Source organism: Neomonachus schauinslandi, chromosome 7 (assembly GCF_002201575.2).
Source record: "Neomonachus schauinslandi chromosome 7, ASM220157v2, whole genome shotgun sequence".
NCBI lineage: Eukaryota > Metazoa > Chordata > Mammalia > Carnivora > Phocidae > Neomonachus > Neomonachus schauinslandi.
In genome coordinates, this window is record NC_058409.1 from 103,770,728 (window position 1) to 103,793,613 (window position 22,886).

Sequence of the window (22,886 nt, forward strand, 5' to 3'; positions counted from 1 at the left end):
CACAGCCTGAAGTGAGCTCGGCCTCTTTGAAGAGAAAATGCCACTCGGGAGGAAGTTCTTCATTTGTGAATGGTGATGGAGACATTCCAGTTCACTTACTTTGCTACATTAAATCCAAGCCACAGCAACCATAACGATCTTACTGTCCTTTGGCTTCAGTATTTTATAACAGGTATCAAACCCTGACTTGGTACTCAACCAGGGTTAGTCAACAAAGCTATGGAGAAAAGACAGGGCAACTTTAAAAAAAAAAAAAAAGGAAGTTTAATTTTCACCTGTGTCCTTTGGTCATTGCAAATCGTTGAGACTTTAGCAAGAAAGAAAGTCTGAAGAAAGAATTTCAAGAGAAGATGTCCCATCTGTGCATGAGGCAAGGGAAAAATGTTGAACGGTGGCAATGTCTTTGTCTGTTTAACATTCCTTCACTCCCCTTCTGATACTAGAACAATTATTTGCTTTGGGTCAATGTACCAGGGCTGAGAATCACATGGTTCTCCCCACACACCCCACCAACATACAGAAAGGAATGTGACCCAGGGTGGCCAATCAGAGTGTCTGATTCCCCAGAAAGAGAGTTTGCTTTGAGAGCATGTTATCCAAGCAGGGCCCATCACCTCTCTCCCCCCAGTGATGGCTATGGCTGTCTGGACAAGGGTGTTACTGTCTCTCCCTTCAGATACTGTCTGCTAAGGAGCTGCCCGAAGAAACCCTGTGCCCAGGATGAGATGTCAAAAGCACCAGAGTTGGCCCTATCTGGAATTTTCAGTGATGTGAGTGAGCAAGTACCCTCCCTCTTTTTTTAAAAAAAATACTTTCCTCAACCCTGATTAATTTTGCTTTCTGTCACTGATAATTGGAAGCACCCTGAATAATGCATGCTTTTCCTGTTGGGTGGAGAAATCTCTATCATGATTGTCCCTACCACTCCACATCATGAAAGCAAGGAGCACCGCTCTCTGGAGCCCACAAACAAGTCTGCCTTTTGCAAGAGATCATTATTCCTATATGACTCCACTTCAAATGCCTGCTCAATATGAAATGGAAATCCATAGGGCAACAGAAGCCAGTCGATTTTCACTATCAGACAAGAGTTGTGAAAGCGAGTGCGCTCAAGTGGCCGTCTGGGCTGAATTGGTCTAAGACAGCTTTGAGGGCATTTAGCATCTCTCTCTCTCTCTCTCTCTCTCTGTTTAACAGTCCAGGGGCAAGCACATTTTGAGAGACTTTTATAGCTTTTTCCTCTATTCCTATAAACAGTGCCAATGTCACACAGGGAAAAACAACAACAACAAAAAACGGTGTCCATGAGGTCTGAATTATTCAGTCAGTGCCAGAGTATGTTCTTAAATACTGAACCGATTATCTTTTGGCGGGGGGGAAAGCAAGTGTCATAACCCAAATCTGTAGAGCTTTATAGCTTGGTTTGGGTATTTCCTAAGTGTATCTTGTGCTGCTTTGTCAATCCAAGTGACAGTTAATCAATACTAATCTGATGCCAGTTGATTCTTCCTTTTCCATAAACAGGATCAAGGTATACTACCTATGAATATATTTTATCCCAGGCTGTAAATCCATATGTTTTAGTGTAAATGCATTAGCATCTCTTTTTAAATGGAATGCACTGTGTATACAAGAAAATAAAGATGAATTACCAAGTTGTCCTGAAAAATGCCTTTCTGCTCCATTATGAAAATGTTTCAGCTTTCAAGGCAGTAGTAAGTAGATCAGGCATTTCCCATTATTTTATACTGTGATCTATATCCCCATCTCTGGGGCTACCTATTAAGTTAACACTCAGAATATTTTATGGACACACCGTCCTTCCTGGCCTGGGCAGGGGGATTTTTTACTTATTTTTTCCTCTGTTAGTTTATGCCTTCATTCCTCCTTTAAGTCAATATTTATTTAGTGCCTACTGTGGGTCAGGCGATGCCCTAGGGACCGGAGAGAAGATGACAAACAATCATCTACAGACCTCCACCCCCAATTTGCCCTAATATTGGCTAATTTCTCCACAGCCAGCTGGGGCAGTACACACCTAGGGTCTGATACTCCTGTGCTGGACCACTTCAGTCTGTTCATATGCACAAGAGCTTAGTCAAAGCAACAATGACTTCATCTTTTAATGTCACTTTACAGTTGATGGAGATTTTCATACGTACTTTTAAATTCTAATACACACGTATATGAAGGGAGTGGAGTTGAGTATAAGTGACTCATTTAAGGTTGAGCATTTAACGAGGCCAGGACTACACCAAGTACTAGTACTGGATGAGCTAGGATAGTATCTACCTCCTAGTTTGTTGTTAAGGCCTTGCTGTTCATGACAGAACACAGGGAAAGCACTCTGCAAAGTGCCTGGAACACAGTAAGAGTGCAATGAATGTTAATGGTGATGTTCCTGTTTAGCAACAGACATAAACCACTGTCTATCTGTCCATCCATGTGTTGTTCCGTCTACCCACCCAACCACCTATCCATCCTTCCTTTACTATACACCAAGCATTACAAAAGATACTGAAGATTCAGTGTTGAGGAAGTCCACGCCCTCAAACATCTCACAATCCAGGCAAAGATTTTCAGTCTTTGGAAATCATATTTGGTATCAGATTTCACAGACAGAGTGATGAAAAAGTAACAGAACCATAGCCTAGACCAGAGACTAGTGAACTATAACCCTAGGGCTAAATCCCTTCCACAGTCTGTTTTTTTTTTTTTTTTTGTATTTTTTTAAACAAAGTTTTGTTAGAACACAGTCAAGCAAAATTCATTACATGTTGTCTGTGGTGGTTTTCCCACTCTAACGGCAGAGCTGAGGAGTTGGGATAAAGAACCTGTGGTTCACAAATCTAAAGCATTTACCATCTGCCTTTAAGAAAAAAGAGCCCTGGCCTGGATTACTGTATCTTTGTATCCTTCTCTCAGCCATTCTACCTTAATATCCCTTGGAATTTAAGAAATAAAAGGTGATGGCTTGCCTTGTATGGGCCCATCAGCTTGTTTACATCTGATAAGCCCTAAATGCAGAGAAGTCCTTTATGATTTTGACACTACTGATTTCCCAGGGGAATCCTTTCTATTGCCCTCTATGGGTGGCTGGATAACCTTGTGAACATATTCTTCCAAAGCATGAACTCACTCTTCTGTGGTCCTACTGCTCTCCTCCTATTTATTGTTCTCCTTATGATGCAATCCTTGGCTCCCTTATGATCTCATGCTTGGCCCAACTTTTTTCCCATTATATGATTCACTGGGCAGAGAGCACCATTCTTGTGTTTCTTTGCTACAATTCTTCTTTCTTTTTTAAAACAGTATTACTTCGGCTTTTATTGCTCAAGTTTGTGCCGGTTGATATATTGAGGAATTAGAATTTTTCTTTTGTAAACATTATTTGCATGGGTATTTTAAATATTAACTACTGGCTTATAGGAAATGTTCAAGATTCCTTTTTTAAAAAAGATTTTATTTATTTATTTGACAGAGAGAGAGAGAGCAGGAGTGGGGGGTGGGGAGAGGGAGAAGCAGGCTTCCTGCTGAGCAGGGAGGCCAATCTCATCCCAGGACCCTGGGATCATGACCTGAGCTGAAGGCAGAAGCATAACTGACTGAGCCACCCAGGCACCCCGAAATGTTCAAGATTCTAAGAAGAGCAATGATTTGGTAACATTACTCAGGCGCTTTCACTACATCATGCTATTTTATCACTGCAACAACACAAGTTAGATACTATTATTATCTTCATTTGCAGATGGGGAAACTGAGGTTTTGACAGAGATGATTAATTTTCTAAGTGATAAAAAATAGTTAATTTATTGAGAATTTAGTATATCTCAGGAACTACGGTAAGCTGTATATGGATTCTATTACTTAATTCCTACAGCGACTATCTGGAAAAGCAGGATTGTGCACCCACTCCCATTGTGTACCAAAGGCTTGGTGGGGCTGCTGACTTGCTTATGATCCTGCCTCAAGTAAGCAGGGGCACCAGGACTTGATACTGAGATCTGATTGAGGTCTGGAAGGTGCATTTTGAGGACTCCCATGGAAAGCCTATTCTGTGATACATTCAAACACATCTACCTCCTCCCTCTTCTCCCCACTGAATCAAATGTGGGGCCTGCATGTAGCTCCCTTATTTGAGTAAGCAGACTTCAAAACATTCTGGTTAATTCCTTTCTGTGGTTTGGTGATTGGAATGGTAGAACAGCTGGCAGAAGGAAAAGACAAAAGCTGTCATGGTGATATCTTCTGCTTAATGGCAATCAGCTTTAAGCTCCCATGGATGCCTGATCCCAGTTACTATTTTTTTTTTTATGCTATCTCTTATTTTAAAAATAAACCCTAGTCCAAGTTCTCATCAGTAATGGAAGAATAATATTAAAACTCCTGTTAAGAGATTAAGAAATATATTAAGAAATATATCCTCTACCATCCTCATCTTGGATTTCCCACCAAACTTACTGTGTGATTCTAAACCTTTTAACTGTTCTGGGCTTAGTTTCTGCATCTATAAAGTGAGTATAACCCACTGCCCAGCCTATGGCTCAAGTTTATCATGAAGACCAGATGAGAGGTGAATGAGCTTTTCAACTTAGATGGCAAAGTGCAAATGCTAGTGACGGATGGTCCCAGATCAGAGAATCCCCCTGGATCAATAAAGACTCCTTTTTACTCTTTACAAACTGCCCCTTTTGTAAGAATGTCCTCTTAAAGTCAGATAGTAAACTATATATGATTAATTTAAGATTAAGAGCAAGACTTTTATCTAAGTCATTAAACTCTCTCTATACATATTTATAAAGCTCCCCAAAGGTCCCACCCCAAGGTCCCACATTGGGACACTGGATGCTAACAAATCAATAAGCCCAGTGTCATTTTGTCTGAATGTTCTTACTCAGGCAATGCAAAAACTCCTTCCAGATTTTCATGACAAATGGAAACAGCTCAAGGAGAAAGCTCACTAAATGGATGAAGCTGACATACCTCTAATCCATTAGAGCAAAGGACTTTCAGAGACCCAGGGACCCCACAGAAATCATCCTCCCACTGGGCAATTGATCATAACTTGAGGAATCATTTCAGGCTTGGGCCAAAGCAGCCTTAAAGGAGGAGAAGGAAATGCCACCAATTTCAACACATCTCAGAATTTTAAAGACACAGATCTAACTCTGAGATCACACCTGTATTACTAGGGTAGTTTATAGGGCATGCTTCTAACACATAACACACACTCAGCATTTGCCATTTTGAATGCCTTGGATGACAGATGCAGCCTATCTTTTGTCCCAATAACAGGTTTTTATAACAGAGGAAACAACCCTGGTTCTCAGTGGAAAGGAATGTAGGGGAAGCATCAAAAACAAGCAATGTAATGAATGTGAAGGGTACATATTAGTGCTAAGCACATATTAGTGCTAAGTATGTAGGTGCTTAACAAAGTCAGCGATTTCATAAATGCCTTTTAAGATCTACTTTAACTATGAGATTACATAAATAAAGGAATGGATATCCATCCTCTATGACAGGCATAATTTATGCTGTTGTCAAGAAGAAACGGACCTTCCTATTAGGGATGTCTTCTGTAGGCTGCTCAATCCCTGACTTCAGAGACAAAAGCAGGCCATCACGCTGCTCTGAATAGGAGGCAGAGATTCAAACTCTACTTGGGTCATTTCGCTTTTCCCCATGCCCAAAAGCCATCTCCTGCAGCCCTCCCATCTCGAGTTCCCTGCTTCTGCCACTACTTTGGAGCCAAGCCCTAAGTTAGAGAGGCAGCAGGGTCACCCCGCACCACCGGCTAACATAGCACCCCCGCTGTATGTATGGTCTGACATCAGGCACTGTGGAGGGTGGAAGAATGTAACCTACAACCAGAACCAGGGCACAGAACCAGACACACATGAGTTTATTTACAGTGGGACTTCAGTGCTCTCTATACCTTCCCTCTGGTTCAAGTCTTCTCAAACTCTGTATTTGGGGCCAGGTAATTTTTTGTTGTGGGGAAGCTGTCTCGTGCACTATAGGATGTTGAGTAGTATACCTGCTCTCTACCCAGCAGATGCCAGTAGCAACCCCACCCACCCAAGTTTGTGACAATCAAAGATATCTCTAGATACTGTCATGTATCTCTGGGTTGGCGGGGTGCAAAATTGTCCATGTTGAGAAATACCATCTGGTCCTAGTGTGTTGTGACACCCTCCCCCATCAGCTCCAGGCTAACTCCATCCCCAGAATTTAATGACAGAGCTCTGCATGAGACAGGCGGTCCATGATACTAAACATGAATGATATGCTATGAATGATATAATATGATATGATACAGACATATCTCAGAGTTTGGAATCATGTCTGATTCTTGTTACATTCTAGCTAAATCCCCAGTTTAACATAGAGACTGCACATAGTAAGTGCTCACTAAGCATTAACGTTAAGACAGGGGACCTCACCTGGAGATGCCAAGGACTCACAGAGATAGAATTCAGTAGGTCTGTGAACTTTGAAAAGGCAGATTTTACATAATTATTTTCACTAATTTTTAACTGAAATATAGCACTTCCTTTGATTAGAATGTAGAAAATGATCTGTAGTAATTATTACTCTGGGACTCTCTCACCAACAGAAATCACAAATTATTTCCTATGACAGTGAAGTTGTAGCACACATCTCAAAACATCATTTATACTCATCAGTACTTTGAAATGATGGTAATTATTCTGCCTATAACTAGATCTCTTTAGATGTTTTAACAAATACCTAAATTATTATATCACAAAATCGTATTTTATATGTTGATAACTGTGTGTCATTGGCTTTCTTTGGTCATCTGGCAGAATGGGTTAAAAGTATAATTCTGAGAAGAGATCCAATGTTTTCAAAGGTGTCTATGGCAGAAAAAAAGAAAAACTCAGAATGACCACCTAACATAACTATCAGGCAAATATTCAGAGATCATAATCAGTCTCTTAGAACTTTCTATACCATCCCTAGTGGTCCTTGGGGGAGGGCCATACTCACAGCAGAAGCCTGACCACTGTCAATGAGAGGTATGAGTTTGGGGTGAGAGAGAAATACACTCTCACTGGGTAACCTCAGATAGGCGGTTTTATTCCCACAGGCTTCCATCTCTTAATTTCTAAGGTGGTGACTTCTTTTCTTTCTTCCCCCCCCCATCCTGAGTACCTTTAAGTGTGGTTTTGAGAATCAAATAAGATGGCAAAAAACAAAACAAAACAAAAACAAAACCAAAACCGAAACCAGGAAAAACCCTACACAAGTATTCTGATCTAACTAAATGCTACTATGCAGAAGGGGATTATACATTCAGTTCCCAAGGACTGCATTCGCTCTTGTGTGTCAGCTCACTTGTGATTTGTGGTAGCAAAGACATTTCCCCACGCTGGCTTCTCACACTTGTAATTGGTCTGTCTGAGGATCACAGAAGGAAAGAAGGAAGGAAGAAGATGGGAGAGAGAAAGAGGAAAGGGCTCATTTTAACAACCAGTCAATCCAACTCCCATACCGTAATTCATTTTTTATCCCCCAACTGTTCAAGTGACAGGACTAAGTTTTTGAACTAAAGTTCAGTTGCCAGGCTGTACTAGGAGAGTACGAATGGCTTTTGACATGGTTTCCTCCCAACAAGAAGGGCTTCCCCTGCTTCCCCTAACGTCACACACTGACATCCTGCAAGGGCTAAATCAAGTCTCTACTTCTCAGGGAAGGCCTCTCCTTGGAACGTGTATGGTCCCGATGTTCTGGGCCACTGTCAGGGTGCACATCCTTGCACACGAGTGTCTCTGGTACATTTCTCACATCTGATATACTAGCATAAGTTCCTGTTCCCAAAGGCAAGGAGACACCACGCCTTCTAAATCCAAGGCCCTGGCACCCTTCCTTGACCCACCAGACCTCTGTGATCTGAATCTGCTAAGGAGAGACAGATTTTCAGAGTCCTGGGAGGAAGAATTAGGCCAGAGGAACTTTCTCAGGCTCTCATGCAAGGATGCTCTCATTAAACACAGCTGAAGCACTAGAGCCTGAACACTTCCCAATAACCAGTCAGCTAGACAGATAGGAAGTTGAGAGGGAAAGTCATTTTCCTTGGCAGCTGAGATGCATTTAACAGCCAAGGAAGAAAAGCACATTACCTTCCTCCATAGCTCATAGGCACTCTGCATATTGATTTCATATCAGCTCTCTCCTTTGTTTGGTTAAATGCAATCTCTGCCACAAGCCTATGATACAATACAAGTACTTTAAATGTGCTTTGACCTCTGATCAGCTCCCATCAAGCAAGTTAGTGGGAAGAACAATGAACTGCGTTAAGAATTCATCGGCCATGCTTGCGCTCTGGCCAACTGGGATAATCCTGCCCTTCCTCATATACTCAGCCTGTTTCCTTTGGGCTGAGAGTAAAAATGGGCGAGGTGAGCTATCTGTGAGCACTGAAGGTCTTGGAGAGCAGGCTGCATAACTCTCTCTTTGGAATGTCTTTTTGAATTAAACCTCCAAGCAGAGACCTCACAGATGTGTCTGGTCCCATAAACAGTGGATTTGTCTGACCCACTCCCCGAGCTCATCCTCCTCACACTGTCCTGTAAATCATGAATCTGATCCTGTCACTCCCCTCTTTGAAGCCTTTCAATGTCTTCCCATTATCCTTATGTCTAAGTACTTTAAAAGGATACACAGTGCCCACGTTAACAGTATGGTTTTGTAACGGTATACATACACACATCTCCACTATGATCCATGCATATGTAATGTTTATCTATATATTTAACTAACTTCTATAATGTGTGTATGTTTACCATACATATATATGCCACGTGACCTACATAACAAATATATATACAAGTGAAAAATAAATATGAACATGTGTATTTTTGCTACATATATGTGATATATGTTAAAAGAGTAGGCTCTTTATACTAAAATACTGAATTGCACACTTTAAATGGCTGAATTGTAGGCTGAATTGTGAATTGCATCTCAACAAAGGTACAAAAAAACAAACCAAGTTTACTTGGCTCTAAAGTCTGATTATCTGGATTTGCATCTCACTTCAGCCACTGAACTTCTACACAACCTTGCGGAACTTGCTTCCATTGGTCTGTTTGTTAATATGTGAAATGAGCATAATAATAAAACTTATCTTAGAGAGCTGTCTTGAGAACTGAGTTACCACATGTAAAGAGATTCCAACAGTATCTGGTAGAGAGTAAGCATTTAATAAATGTTAACTATCATAATTATGGCCTGTCTCTTTTCATGGCTGGGCATGCTGTTCCTTGGCCTCCACTCCCCGGCTGAGCTGGAGTTGTAAAACTTCTCCTGAAAGGTCATGCTTCCCCAGGACTTTGTACATGTCCCTCCACACCTAGCCTTCTGACCCCATGTCCTGGACTAACTTCCATTTTTCCTTCCAGTCTCAACTGCAACATCATTTTCTTTGGGCAGACTTCCCTCGCCGGCAAAATGAGGTTAATAACTCCTAATATTATGTTTCCATGACATCTTGTACTTCCCCCACGATAAGTCACATTCTTCTCATGTAAATGTTAACAACACCTGTCTTGCTTGCTTGGCTGTGGAATCCGGAAAGGCGGAGTCCCCGTGGCCCTTTGGTCAGCAAAGCAGCTGGCCACAGTAAGCGCTCAATTTGTTGAATGCAACTGAATTTCTTTTTAAGTAAGAACTGCCTACACCATGGCTTAAATAATGCCAAGAACCTTCCTGCTGATGTTACTCCCTTTCTTTTTTTGGACCCATGAAAGTTCTTGCATCATAAATAACTCCCAATTGTCTAAGACACTTTTGTCTTTGCCTTAGAGAATCAAAATCCTATCAAATACTTCCATTAACCGTTCAGCCACATCTTGCTCAGTACACTGCCGAGAGGGGAACATCCTGGCGAGGCTCTAGCAGAACCCTGAGATGTCTCCTTAACTCAGGCTTTGGGGGAAGTGAGCAATTCTTGTTTATTCTATGCTGATAATAATCTTCCCCAAAAATAAAGCCAACACATCTGCTGGAAAAAAACAAGGGCAGCTCACCCCACTTCCTCTCTGGCTCTGCTGATCCTGCACTTTGGGAGGCTGTAGGTCATTCCCCTGAATCTGCTAAGTCAACCTTCCCCCCTTACACTTTCCCTCAGTTTCTCCTCTAGGAAGTTCCCTGGGCCACCTCCGTTGGCTTGGCGTCCTGCCCCTGTTCTCCAGCATTACGGGGAAGTCCTCTTAGCACCTAGCGCAACCAAGTGCTAGCTTCTAGATTCTATTTAACTTCCTAAGAACCATTTCCAGTGCTATTTAATATTTCACTGCGTATGTGCTTTGACACCCCTACTAGCCTATAACCTATTTGAGATCAAGGGAATTTTATGCTGTGTCCTTACATCCCTGCATTGAGCTTTGCTTGGTGATTGTTGCACAAATGGTGCTCAGTAGGAATGGGTAGAAGGAGTAATAGTAATAGGCACCGATAATAGTGGGCACTTATCATGGGCTTAGCACTGTGCCAGGAACTTTTCATATATTCTATGCAGGTACTTGTACTACCCTCATTTTACATACGGGCAACCTGAGGCTTTCAGAATTTAGAAACTTGCCCAAGGTTGTGCCATGAGAGCCAGGAGAGGTGTCCAGGCAGTCTGTCTCCAAACCCCATACCCATCTAACGAGGCTGCGATCCTACCGTCACAAAGGGTACACAGGCATTTGCTTCTATCCTGTGCCCTGAAGGGTTCTGAATAATTTCTCCTCTCTCTCTCCTGATTTCTTCTGTTTAGATTCACCCTTGCCACCTTACCCATCATTCCTAGGGAAGTCAGGGTACAAAAGGGGTTAAGAATAGAAGAGTAGTACATAGCAAAAGCATAGCGCAAGGTGGGAGGAGAAGCATAAGTTGCTGAGGGAAGTATTTTTAGCACTCTTTTCTCCCACTCAAATAAGCAGAATTAAATTCAAGTCCCTCCAATAAGGGAGAATGAAGTTAATTTCCTTCCCCAGTCTGCACACTGAGAGTTTCTTATTCACATTGTCGTCTCATTAAATTCCTGGTGTCACTGTGAAACACCAACATTCCCCTTGGTCTCTGCTGGGAAGAGAGCAGAAAAAAAAAATCAACTCAGGTGACTTTTGGTTGAGTCAGAATATTCTGCAAGAGTGAATATAATTAATGAGAAAGGCGACAATATACCTAGACTATACGGACAGCCTCTTGACATTGAAGATGTCCTGGCAGAACTTTATCCGCTCATTTGAAAATACTCTGTTCTTGGTATTAACCGCCAAGAAGAAAACTCTGATGATAAAAACAAACCAACAGATGCCCAAAAGCACATTAGCTGTAGCCCGACGGAGAATTTCAAGTCGTGTTGGTTTCAAAGACAAAAAAGCCGAAACATACCTCCTCCCCCCTCAGTAAGTGCTGGAATTGGTTCTCTAGAAAGCAGCCAAATAGTGAACCTCATCAACCTTTAATCCAACTAGAAAGCTCACAAATGTCCCCAACTGCCTTTTCTCCTCCTCCCACCCCCTCCCCATATGTAAGTAAGGGAGACAGTGGCTCAGCGCCTGGGGAGGTCTGCTAAGGCAATGCTGCTGGGACAGCTGGTAACGTGTATACAGTACGATGGATCCATCACGCTGATATTAAATCACATCTCCCTCTTGCCAAAGGGAAAAATGTGTGGGGCCCAGCAAATGCTTTTGCATCAGGAATCAACCCCGCAAGCTTGGGGGATGAAGGCGCACCCTGAACCGTGGCGGCTTATGATGCCTGTGCACATGGGTGGAGGGGTGCATGAAACGAGGCGGTTGAATCACCTAGGCTTTCGGATGGGCTCTTCTTTTACTTTTTGGAGAATTTTGACAGTTGTACGTAGCATTTCAGAGGAGACCCCATTATTATTTCTCTGTTGTAGAATTGTGCTTTTTCTCATTAAGTAGCTCTGGTTTATTAAGGTTGGGGTTGTTCATCTGAGACTCTTTTATACTTGGCTTTCTTGCTGCATTATTTATGGGAAGTGTATCTTTATGACCGACTGTATTATTCCTGCATTCCTGTAAATAATAAACCAAGTTTGGAATGAGATGCCAGAGGAGAACTGTACAACAGGCAATTCTTTTTAAATAGTTGAATCTCTTGGAGATTATCTCTGATAATGATAACAAAGAGCAGAAAGAGGGCCCTGGCAGTTTCAGGCTCCTCCGACTTGTTATGCAAATGTTCCTATTAGACTGGGAGGCTCTCATCTCTCAAGGATCAATGTCAGAATTACTCAGTTTTCACCACCACGTAGGAGGCACGTAAGAGGCACTGCGTTCCATTTTTACTATAACCCTTCGGCCTCTCTCCTGCTTCCTTCCATTCAATGATGAGATATGTCAGAAAGGAAGAGAAACAAAAAGATGGAGGGCAGAGAAGAAGGCAGAGAGGTTATTTAGAACCGTACACATGGCCTACGTGATTAGAGTCAAATAGCCAACCTCACCTGGCTGGTAGGTACGTTGGAACCAGTTGGTCACCTTCTAAAGCGTTGAGTTCCTTCTCATGGAGAAAAGCAGAGTAGATATGAAAAAGCATCCGAACATGGGAACGTGGGATGGGGACCTCAATGTCTGAGGATGACTCTGGGAGGGTGGTCACAGCCTTGATAAAGGAGCCCTGGAGGTTCGTTCAGCGGAAGAAATGGGCGAGGGGTTGTTTGGGGGTGCTCAATTTGAGGAGCATCTCTGAGTTCTTACTCTGGGATGTCCTCCTAGGCCATCTCTTTGGAGTCCTTGTGTTCAAACTGTATGGATGACTCTTTGACCCCCTGCTTGTGGACCATCTCTTGTGGGCTTTTTTTGCTGGCGTTTCCCACTGGACACCTGGCCTCTCCCTTAGGCGCTCAAGCAGCAAGACCCAGGGCATGTAAAACTGAACCATTTCTCTCCAATCCCCAACTTGCTTTGTTGCTCTGACACAGTTTTGTTAATGCACTACAAGGCACGCAACACCAGAGCTGTCCCCGACTGCCCCTCTTGACCCTCCACATGCACTTAGTTGCCAAGTTTCATTAGTTCTACATCAAGATGCTCTTTCTCATTTGTCCTCTCTTCTCTTTCCATCCTGGTTTAGGCCCTTATGAATCCTCAACGAAAGCATAATAATATTCTCTTAACTTGGGTGAACATTCTCCCTCCCTCCTGTTCTCTATACAGTCAGATTGGTTATCAAACATTCCAATGTGCAAAATCTTTCCACCTATTTTTGCAACAAATATTACTGAGCAGTTGCTATGCAGTAGGCACTATTCTAGATTCTGGAAAAACAAAAGTTTCTGCTATCATAAAGCTTATATTCTAACCAGGAGGAGAGAGTGAAAATAAACATTTTTCATGAAATGAACATTTTATCATCACCATGCATGTTGTGAGATCTGCCTTGAAGAGGAATAAGGCAGAGTAAAGACACAGACCAGGAATAGGCAAACTTTTTTTGTATAGTGCCAATTAATAAATATTTTAGGCTTCATGGGCCATATGATCTGTCTCAACTACTCCACCTTGCTGTTGTAGTGTGAAAGCAACCATAGATAATACTTAAATGAGCACTGCTGTGTTCCAATAAACATTACAAAACTAGGCGGTGCGTTTAGCCTCACTGGCCCACAGGCCTACTTTGCCAACTCTTGGTACAGACAGTGAAATCAGGAATGTGCTATTTTTATAAAGCGGTCAAGGATGTGTGGTGAAGTGACATTTAAGCCATAAAGGGAAAGGTCCTTTATGCGTAGATTGGAAAGAGCATTTACGTGGAGGGAAGAGTAAACATAAATGCTGGGAGGCGAGAGAATGCTTGGTGATGAAGCGAGGAGGCCCACATCTGTGGAGCTGAGTGAGCAAGGGATGAGAGCTTGTAAAGCATCTTCTGCTGTCTTCACAATTCCTGGGTACCATAGTCAGGCATAGCTGTCAGGATTTTCCATGGTCATACCTTTGATTTAATGAATATTTGCTGCTTTTTGCCCAGCATCCATTCCCTCTCTTGGACACAGCACCCCAATTTCCCTTTGGACAATGGTCCCCTCTAGTTCATTCTTGATCATTTCCAACTTTAGCTCTAGCAGTGGGGATATGGTCCAGGACCAGCAAACTCCATCATTATGGTCACAACAACTAGTTCAGGGATGGGCATATGGCCCACGCCAGTCTAGTAAGAGGAAAAACCCAGGCCTTTGTTGGATTTCTATTCAGAAGGTAAGGACCCTTTCTGCTTTTGAGGACAAAATGCATGATTGTATAACAGAGCTCAGGGTGTTCAGAGAAAGGGAGAGACTGAATTGAGGTTACATTATTTGAGCCACTGAATCTAGCTTGACGCCAACTACTGATGGACTTTTCTATCACAGGGGGCAACTGGTCTCCCCACCTCCCAACCAAGTGAGTCCTGACTGATAAACATGTGTTGTTCCATTCATCAAGCAAACACTCCCCCTATAGGTTCTGATGCGCCAATGTGTACTCAAGGTCTACTTCAAAGATTCCCGATTAAGCAGCTATCTAAACTCTCTCTAGCATACCACCCTACTGCAGCCGGCTTCTGTAATTCTAGTCACTTTGTTTCTGTCCTTCTAAGCAGTTTGTTTTCTGCATGCATGTCTCGTCTCCCTGGAGGGACAGAGAGCTTCCTGAGTAGGAACAGGGACATACATCTGTGTATCTCCATGATGCCAGCTGTGGTGTTTTAGAGATTCAGGTTTATAAGTATATATATATATATATATATATATATATATATGACACACACACATCCATTTAATGAATGACCACCACTAAGAACACCCCACTCCTTTCATCATAATTATCAATTGCCAGGTTGCAATAGAAAGTTTCATCAAAAACTAATTCGAAAGGCTAAATGTATCATCTGATGTCTTCCCCAAAAAATTAGCATCAGACCACATTTGAATTTCTACAAATCTTCTGCTAATTTAAATGGCTTTAGAATTAATTAAAAATGTTTTTCAATCGATAATAATGTAACTCAGATAATTAGCATCAAGTAGCATCTAGAGGACATATTTAAAAAACTAATCTAGAGTATAAACAGACCTAATTAACAATTAGAATAACACTTTATAATTACACTTTGTTTATAAATGCTAGAATGTCCAATTCACTGTTCAACGAAATTGGTCATTACTGAAAATCAAAGTTATTTTTCCCTGATGTCTCCATGAAGATGTCTCTAGGATGCACTGGCTTTTATGTTGCCTATTTTCTTGGTGATTTTTTAAAGACCACTCCTGCCCCATATTTGACAACTTTGTTCTGCAATTAAGCTGAACAATATCATGCCTTATCTTGCACACTAACTTAGACCTTTTTGGTAATTAAACAGATGGGCCTGACTACAAACCTGAATTCTCTTATGTCTGACCTAAAGAGAGAACTTTGCAGTATGGAAATCCCAAGGGCGGCAAAGACACCAGGACCATAAAAAGAGAGACAGGGCCTGGTACTTGCAGGGAAGCAAAGAGACTAGAGGACCTGGGCGCCAGGAGACTAGGAGAATGACAGCCCCTATCAGCAGACTTAGGAGGTGGGCTCTGGAGAGGCAGGGAGCTTGCTGGAGGACACCCCGGCTCAGCGGCACAAGGAGGAGTGCTGGAATGACCTCTATTCAGAAAAGTGCAGGCTATTTGCTGGGAATTTAGAATTCGAAGTGAGAAGGCAGTTCAGAGCAAATACTGACTTGGGGTCATCGGAAAAGAAGCAAATGTTGAAGCCGTATGTAAGAGTGGGATTTCCCACAGAAATGTGAGCGAGACAAACAAGGACTGAGCCTGGAGGGAGTCTGCACCCGATGCAAAGGGTGAGTCTAGGTTACTTACGAGGTGAAAGAAGGGAGGGAAGCAGAGGAAAAGTCAGAGATCTGGGAGGACTGCAGGAACAGTGGAGTGTCTAGAAGCCAGGAAAGGAGGAACAGCTGGAAAACAGGTGCCTGGTTCTCCTTCCCTCCCCTCGCGGTGCCAGTGTGCTATGGAGCTCGGGGAAGATTCCTAAGAGAGAAGTCACGTGGGTAGTGGGAAGACTGCCGAGATTCAGATCGTGACTCCACCGGTTTCTCTCTGTGGAACTTTGGGCAAGTTTCACAGCACTCTGGGCCTCAGTTTGTCCCTCTGTACATCAAGGTGATAAGCCAGGGCCCTCGTACCCAATGTCTTTATTCACGGCGATCAGTTTAGCATTTTGCACAGAGAAAACCCTTTAACATGTGTTAGCTATATTTATACTGTGGCTTTTCTGGAGCAAAGTGATAAAAGCTGAGCCTGAGCTCAACTGAAAGCTGGGACAAAGCTGGGAGGGTCTTAGGTCAGTGGCTCTCACGCATGTGCATACATCAGAGTCACCTGGATGGCTTGTTCAAGGACAGCTTGCTGAGCCCCACTCCTGAGTTTCTCCTTCAGTAGGTCTGGGTGGGGCTTGAGAATTTGCAAAACTAACGAGTAGACTAGAGCTGATGCTCCCCATTCAGGGACTCACACTTTCAGAACCAGTGTCTTAGTGAGTAGAGAAAGAGACCCTATAATTTTGGGAATTCAGCCCAGGCCTTCAACCCCTCCATCACGTAAATCCTTTTTGAGAACACACATGCTAGCAAGACCAGCTTCATGTGTACCTGGGTGAAGTGGGCGGTGTCATATTTCTTGGCAGTTAAAGGCTCTTCCTCTTCTGGCCCTTCCTATGTCCAGGAAATCCACTAGTCCAAACTTAACTGAAAAATGAATACTTCCATAGGTCCTCTGCCAATTTCTCTCAGAGTACCTTCTTAAGTGAACATACAGGGTTGGGTAAAATTTTAGAATGTGATGGGTGTCCTGAAGCCCAAGTGGACCAACAGAAACCATCCCCAACATGATGGTTAGCATCTACCGAGGGCTTCCTGTGTACCACCACTCTGCTATTTGCTCTCCATACACTGTGCCATCCAGTTCTCCCAACTACTGTGACAGCCAGGCATTCTTTTCTTTCCTTTTTTTTTTTTTTTAAGATTTTATTTATTTGAGAGAGAGAGTGTACACAAGCGGGGGAGACAGGCAAGAGGAGAGGGAGAAGAAGACTCCCTGCTGACAGGGTACCCCATGTGGGGCTTGATCCCGGATCCCAGGACCCCGGGATCATGACCTGAGCTGAAGGTAGATGCTTAACCCACTGAGCCATCCAGGCGCCCCAACAGCCAAGCATTCTTATACTATGTCACAGAGTAGAAGGATGCCTAGTAGGGTGAAGCGACATCCTAAGGCCCGGGCTGATGAATGACAGAAACCAGAATTATTGGCCAGTGTCAACTCTACAACCTGTGCTCTCAGCCACTCAGCTACGTGGCTCTTGCCTGTTCTCTTTTCCTCAGGAAATATGTGCATATATGACAGATCAGCAATAATGGCCAGCCTATATTTATCCCCCCCCATATCTCTTCCCAGATAAAAATTTCCAGAGAGTTGAACCTTCTTTATGAAGCATGGCTTCTAGTCCCTTTGTCATTCTATTCAGGGTCCTTTGAGTGTGCACGAGGAAGTCACCTTCCTGAAAACTGAATAGATGGGTGTGGTTATCCAGAGAAGAACGTAAACAACTGAGTTAAGCTACTATATTCTGGAGGCATTATCTTCAGGCTTATTCCTTATTACTTTCTACTGCTATTCCTACTCAACTATCAACAGAAATAGCTGATTAATTAACATATGTTTCTTGTTATATTCATTCATTTTTCCACTCTCCATTTTGTTCCACCCTCTTTGTTTTATATGTGTGGAAACTAAGGCTTAGAGAGAAAAACGGATTTGGGTAGGGTCACTCAGATCCTCAAGGTGTGAGCAAGGATTCAAATCCAGCTACGTTAGACTCGACCATGAAATATGCATCCAGATTCAAACCTCCCAAGAGTTTGCTCAGTCTGATGACTCAAAAAGACAAACCTCTCATTAAGCTGAAAATGAAATTGCCTAAACTTCTCGTTCCACACCATATGGCTGAATCCCAGCTGACAGGAAGCTCATTTCTGCAACACACCAGGCTCATTTCACTGAGTAGGTTGATGCGAGATTTGTGGGGTGGTCATTTCCTAATCTTTCTAGCATTGATAGCAGCAGTGGTATTCATTATGATGCTTCCTTTCTACATTTTAACATAAAAAAGCAAATGTTCCTAATGATGGAGACAGATTTTGTCCTGAATTGTTCTCTAAGTAAAATATCACAAGCAGACACAATGACAACAACAAAAATATCCACCTGCCTTCAAGTGACCAAAAACTACAATAATCTTCCAGTCCTTAGTCTATTGAACAGTGGGGATGGGGGGGGGGAGGGAGAGAGTTCTTAAATGATACCATCCTGGAGTTTTTTACACAAAGATTAAGCTGAAGTATTTGGATATCTAAAATGATCTTGAATCTTTCCAAAGATTCAGATTTTAACGAAGCGAGGTGACTCACGAAGTGTGGATAACTAATGGGAAGTGCTCAGATCATTTGTACAGAATGATCTGAGCATGAGATACCATCACGTTTTCCCCTGGGCAATTATTCTACAGCCAGTATAGCAAAGTATTCTGGAACAAAAGGAGAGCCTGAAGTTTTTGCGTTTGTTTCCCCCACTGCCCCCCAAAACCTAGAACTAATATGGAAAGTGCCATTTCTACACATAATAGAGAAAGACATTAAGTGTTAAGGGTTGGCCATGGTCTGAGAATGTATTTATGTGCATTTAGATGCACTGAGGCTGGAGTTCATGGGTAAGGATTTGAACAGTCCTACCACTGGCCCTTGATCTTGGACAAGTTTCTTTACCTCTTCAAGCCTTCGTTTACTCATCTGAAAAATGGGACAAATTTGAGGAGGTAGCAAAGTATAGTGCTCTAAAGTGAAACACACCAAATTCAAACTACCTGGCTGATACAACATGAACTCATTTAACCCTAGGGACCACTTGAGATGGTAGATGTTCTTAGCTCAACCAAGCAGGAAAGAAAACTGGCTCAGTGAGGTCAGTACCTTGCCCAAAGTCACACAACTAATCGGTGACAGAGCAGGGATAAGTGACAGATTAGCTCCAGCACCAGGACTCCTAAACCACCATACTAGAGCATTTCAGCATACAGCCACAGAAGACTACTTTGTTGTGTGCTCAAATCCAAGGAGTCCATCAGTGGCACCATAGATATTCCTGCACATGTTTTCACAAATAAATTCTTGGGCCCTTCCACCAGAGCTTTTAATTCAGTGAGTCATGGTTGAATCTGTGAACCTAAACTTTTCAGAAGTTCCCTAGGTGATTCTTCATTTACAACCAGGTTTAGGAATCTCTGAATCATGTATATAGGTCTTGACTGCTTCTACCAAGAGTGCCAGTCTGTGAGGATAGGATGTGCTCCGTTATACTTCTTGGCATGAATATGCATCCCTACCTGAAGCTCAGTGTTGACAGTCATGCCACAAAAACTCATGACTTGAGACATTTTCACGGGGTTGGGGGGGCAGGTTCTGAGGTAGGCCATGGGGGAGTTCATCTACCTTGCTTAAGAGAATCCAGGTAATAGACCTAAATCTCTCTTCTAGGCACCATTTCATTTTTCCTCTAAAATGTATACATTGGCATCAAACCAATTAGATGATTAAAGTTTCCTTACCTAAAACTCTTAATCTCTCAGCTCCTACCACCACTTCATGGTTATCTGCAGAGAAGAGCAATTTTCCAGAAACTGTCTTTACTTCAAACTTTTTGCCATAAGCTTCTACAGCTTTTGGACCTAGAAGGGAGAGAGAAAGGGAGCGAGAGAGAGAGGTTAGTCTCATTGCATTCATTTACAAAGAGCTTTTCGCAGAACATACACATCTGACTGGATTGTATTGGACTTTAATGTAAGTGGATTGGTTTTCAGAAGCCAACCGTGAAAATCAGTCTTGTGACTCTGGCCATGTCTTGTCAATTACTTTTAATCATATGCTCTTGGGCTATGATTTTAAAGACCATCATGTCCCTTCTTCAGACTAATGCTTGTATGAGATTTCCCTTAGCTAGCCACCAAATTACTGTCAAATACTTGTAGACTTTGGCTTGAACATATCAAGGCACAGAAAGCTCACCACCTCTTGAAGTAATCAGTGTATCTTTGGCCAGCTCTAACTGTTGGAAAGGGTGCCTTTAAATTCAGCTGAAGTCTGTCTCACTCTGTATCCTTAACCCAGTGGATGCATGTGACACCAGACAAGTCTATTTCCTCAGTATATAGATCATTTCCTGGCAGAAAAGGCTATCATAAATTGCAATTAATTGCTAGAAAGTTGTTGAATCTTTTATGCTAGAATTTCATTTAGTAAATTTTAGAGGGTTTATCATATGACAACAGATGCTATCCTTGAAGGGGGGCTATCGTGGTGGCATCTTCTGATGGAGACAGATGTAAGTTTAAACACCAATGAATCAGAAAATTGCAGAGTTTTGTGTACCATGGAAAAAATAAAACAAGTTAATATGTTAGAATTCCTTTTTAAAACAACAACAACAACAACAGGAGACATTTCAGTTTCTCTGAACTAGAACTACCTGAATACCTCAAGTTCAGGTGGCTCTCAAAATCTGCTCTGCAGAAATGCATCAGAATAACCTGCGGGTATAATCATCCTCACAGAACCTCACTCAGAGCAAAAGGAATTTATCTTTTGGGCTGGAAATTCATAAAGAAAAAAAGTTTTGAGGTTAGAGTCTAGAAATCTTATATTTTTCCAAAACTGCTCAGGGGATTCTGATGGAGCATTTTTGTTTCTAGTTATTTTTCAAGACAGTGTCACTTAACTACAAAAAGTAGTAATGAAAGGGCCCTCAATGCCTTCCAGGCAAAGACCAATGGGAACATACGTGTAGGTGAACAAGTTGGGTTTGTTATTCATTGCTGTGATGGAGAACACACACCATGGGCAACCACACAGGGCATCTCAGTAAGAAATACAGTATTTGGTTTTATGTTAGGTTATTTTGGGACTTGGTTTCAGGAAGCAAGGCTTTGCTCTGGATTAGGTGCTATTGGAAAGTGGGAGTGATTTTACAACTGGCATGTTACTGTATCTTCCCTAGAGGTAGGGAAGACCAGAGTAATGCTAAGACTGTAAAGCCTAATGAAACAGCAGTCACTGATATTAACCAGGATTGAGGGATGTTCAGTCATTTTAGTGGTTTGGATAAATGTTTCCATTTTTGTCTGTATTCAGACATGGTTAGAGTTGTCTTCATTTTTTGTTTTGTATTGATCCTTCAGGACCAACCGAGTGGCCTCATCTGGTGTTGATGTTCGGCAAAATTATTTATGTTCAAATAGGAGAGCACAGAGGCTTCGCTTATGGTGCCAGGCCTACTCCTGTACATCCAGGGCTGTTGTCCTCACTGGCAAGACCACCAGACTAAGAATCAGAAGAACTATGTCCCAACTTTCACATTCTCTAGAAATGTGACTTTGGGAAAATCCTTTAGTCTTTCTGAACCTCATTTTCTGCATCTGTAGAAGTGTACTATCACCATCTATCTATTCTGTTACCTTGTAGAAAGGTTAAAAGGATCAAATTATTCTATGTTTATAGAAAGAATTTGGTGGTGGAAAAGTGGTGTGAAATGTAGGGGACTGCTCTCGTGATTATCATCATTGTGATCACAACCCATCACCATTTTTCTAATGCAGTGGTCCCAACACATTGAAAATAACTAATGACAATCACCTCTCAGTGCACTTGCCTCATTCACATAATCATGCCAATTTGGCAGCCCTCATCTCCTCCTCTGACAAAAGGAAGGGCATTGGAAAGCCTTCTGAATGAGTGGGAAATTGAAACAGACATAGCAGAGACTTTCCAAATGGCCTGGGACCTAGCCATGACTGCCTTCATGCTCTAGGTGAGAAGAACAAGTGGGAGCAGAGCTAAGGGCTCTCTCAAGGTCAATAGCTCAGCTACTGGAAGATCTGGGTCTGGAACTAAGCTCTCAGAATTGTTCCATAGAAGAACAGGGATGTGTATTTGTCTAGAGAGAGAAGAGGGTTGGAGTCAACGCATGAGGAGCAGCTAGGAGGGGAGCTTTAGAGGATGGTGAGGGGGAGTGGAAAGCTGGAGATAAGGACCAGAGTGCAGTCCTGAAAGAACAGAGATGGACAGTAAGGGCTTTGGATTAGACGATTCTGGGAGGGCTCAGATGTGGCTGTCTTCTTAATCACACCAAAATTGTAAATGAAATCTATACTACTTGTTAATATACTGGGATTGTTAACCCTTTTTTTTAGAGGGGGGAGATTGGGGATCAGGAGGTGAAGGAGTGTTAATAAATGAATGAATGACCTTCAGGATAGGCATGGGGTGAGTACTGTTTGCCACTCTGGATCTGGTCAATGGCATAATGGGGCTATGACTGGGGACCAAAAAAAGCTTGGCCTCTGCCTCCATGGACCTGGGCAGTATCATGAGATAAGGCCCTTGAGGAGTCAAGAACACCTGCCTGGGTAAAGCCAGTCTGCTCTGAACTTATGACTGTTTTGTGAGACATGCAAGAGAATGTCCTAAAGACACCAAAGCAATCAGAGAACTCAAAACACAATTAAGTTATCTTGCTTTCCAGGGCTCCTCAAAACACAAAAAGGAACCTACCAAGGGCCAGAGCCATTTGCACATACAAAGCTCTGTAGTTGGAAGTTTCAGCCAAAACCCCACAGAGCAACTGCTGGCTCAATGGTGCAGATGGCTTGTCCTTTTGTTGATTTTATCTGGGGCTGCCAAATGTCCTAGACGTGGATGGATGGATGGATGGATGGAAGGAAGGAAGGAAGGAAGGAAGGAAGGAAGGAAGGAAGGAA

At 42.5% G+C, this 22,886-nt stretch overlaps 1 protein-coding gene across 1 annotated transcript in view; it reads right to left on the reverse strand.

The window, feature by feature from the left end:
• The window catches only part of SGCD (sarcoglycan delta), a 382,459-nt gene that overhangs the window by 117,317 nt on the left and 242,256 nt on the right, over positions 1-22,886 (reverse strand). The window contains exon 5 of the mRNA XM_021697353.2: positions 19,683-19,802. Coding sequence (XP_021553028.1) covers positions 19,683-19,802 — 120 coding nt within the window. The remainder of the gene's footprint in view (positions 1-19,682; positions 19,803-22,886) is intronic.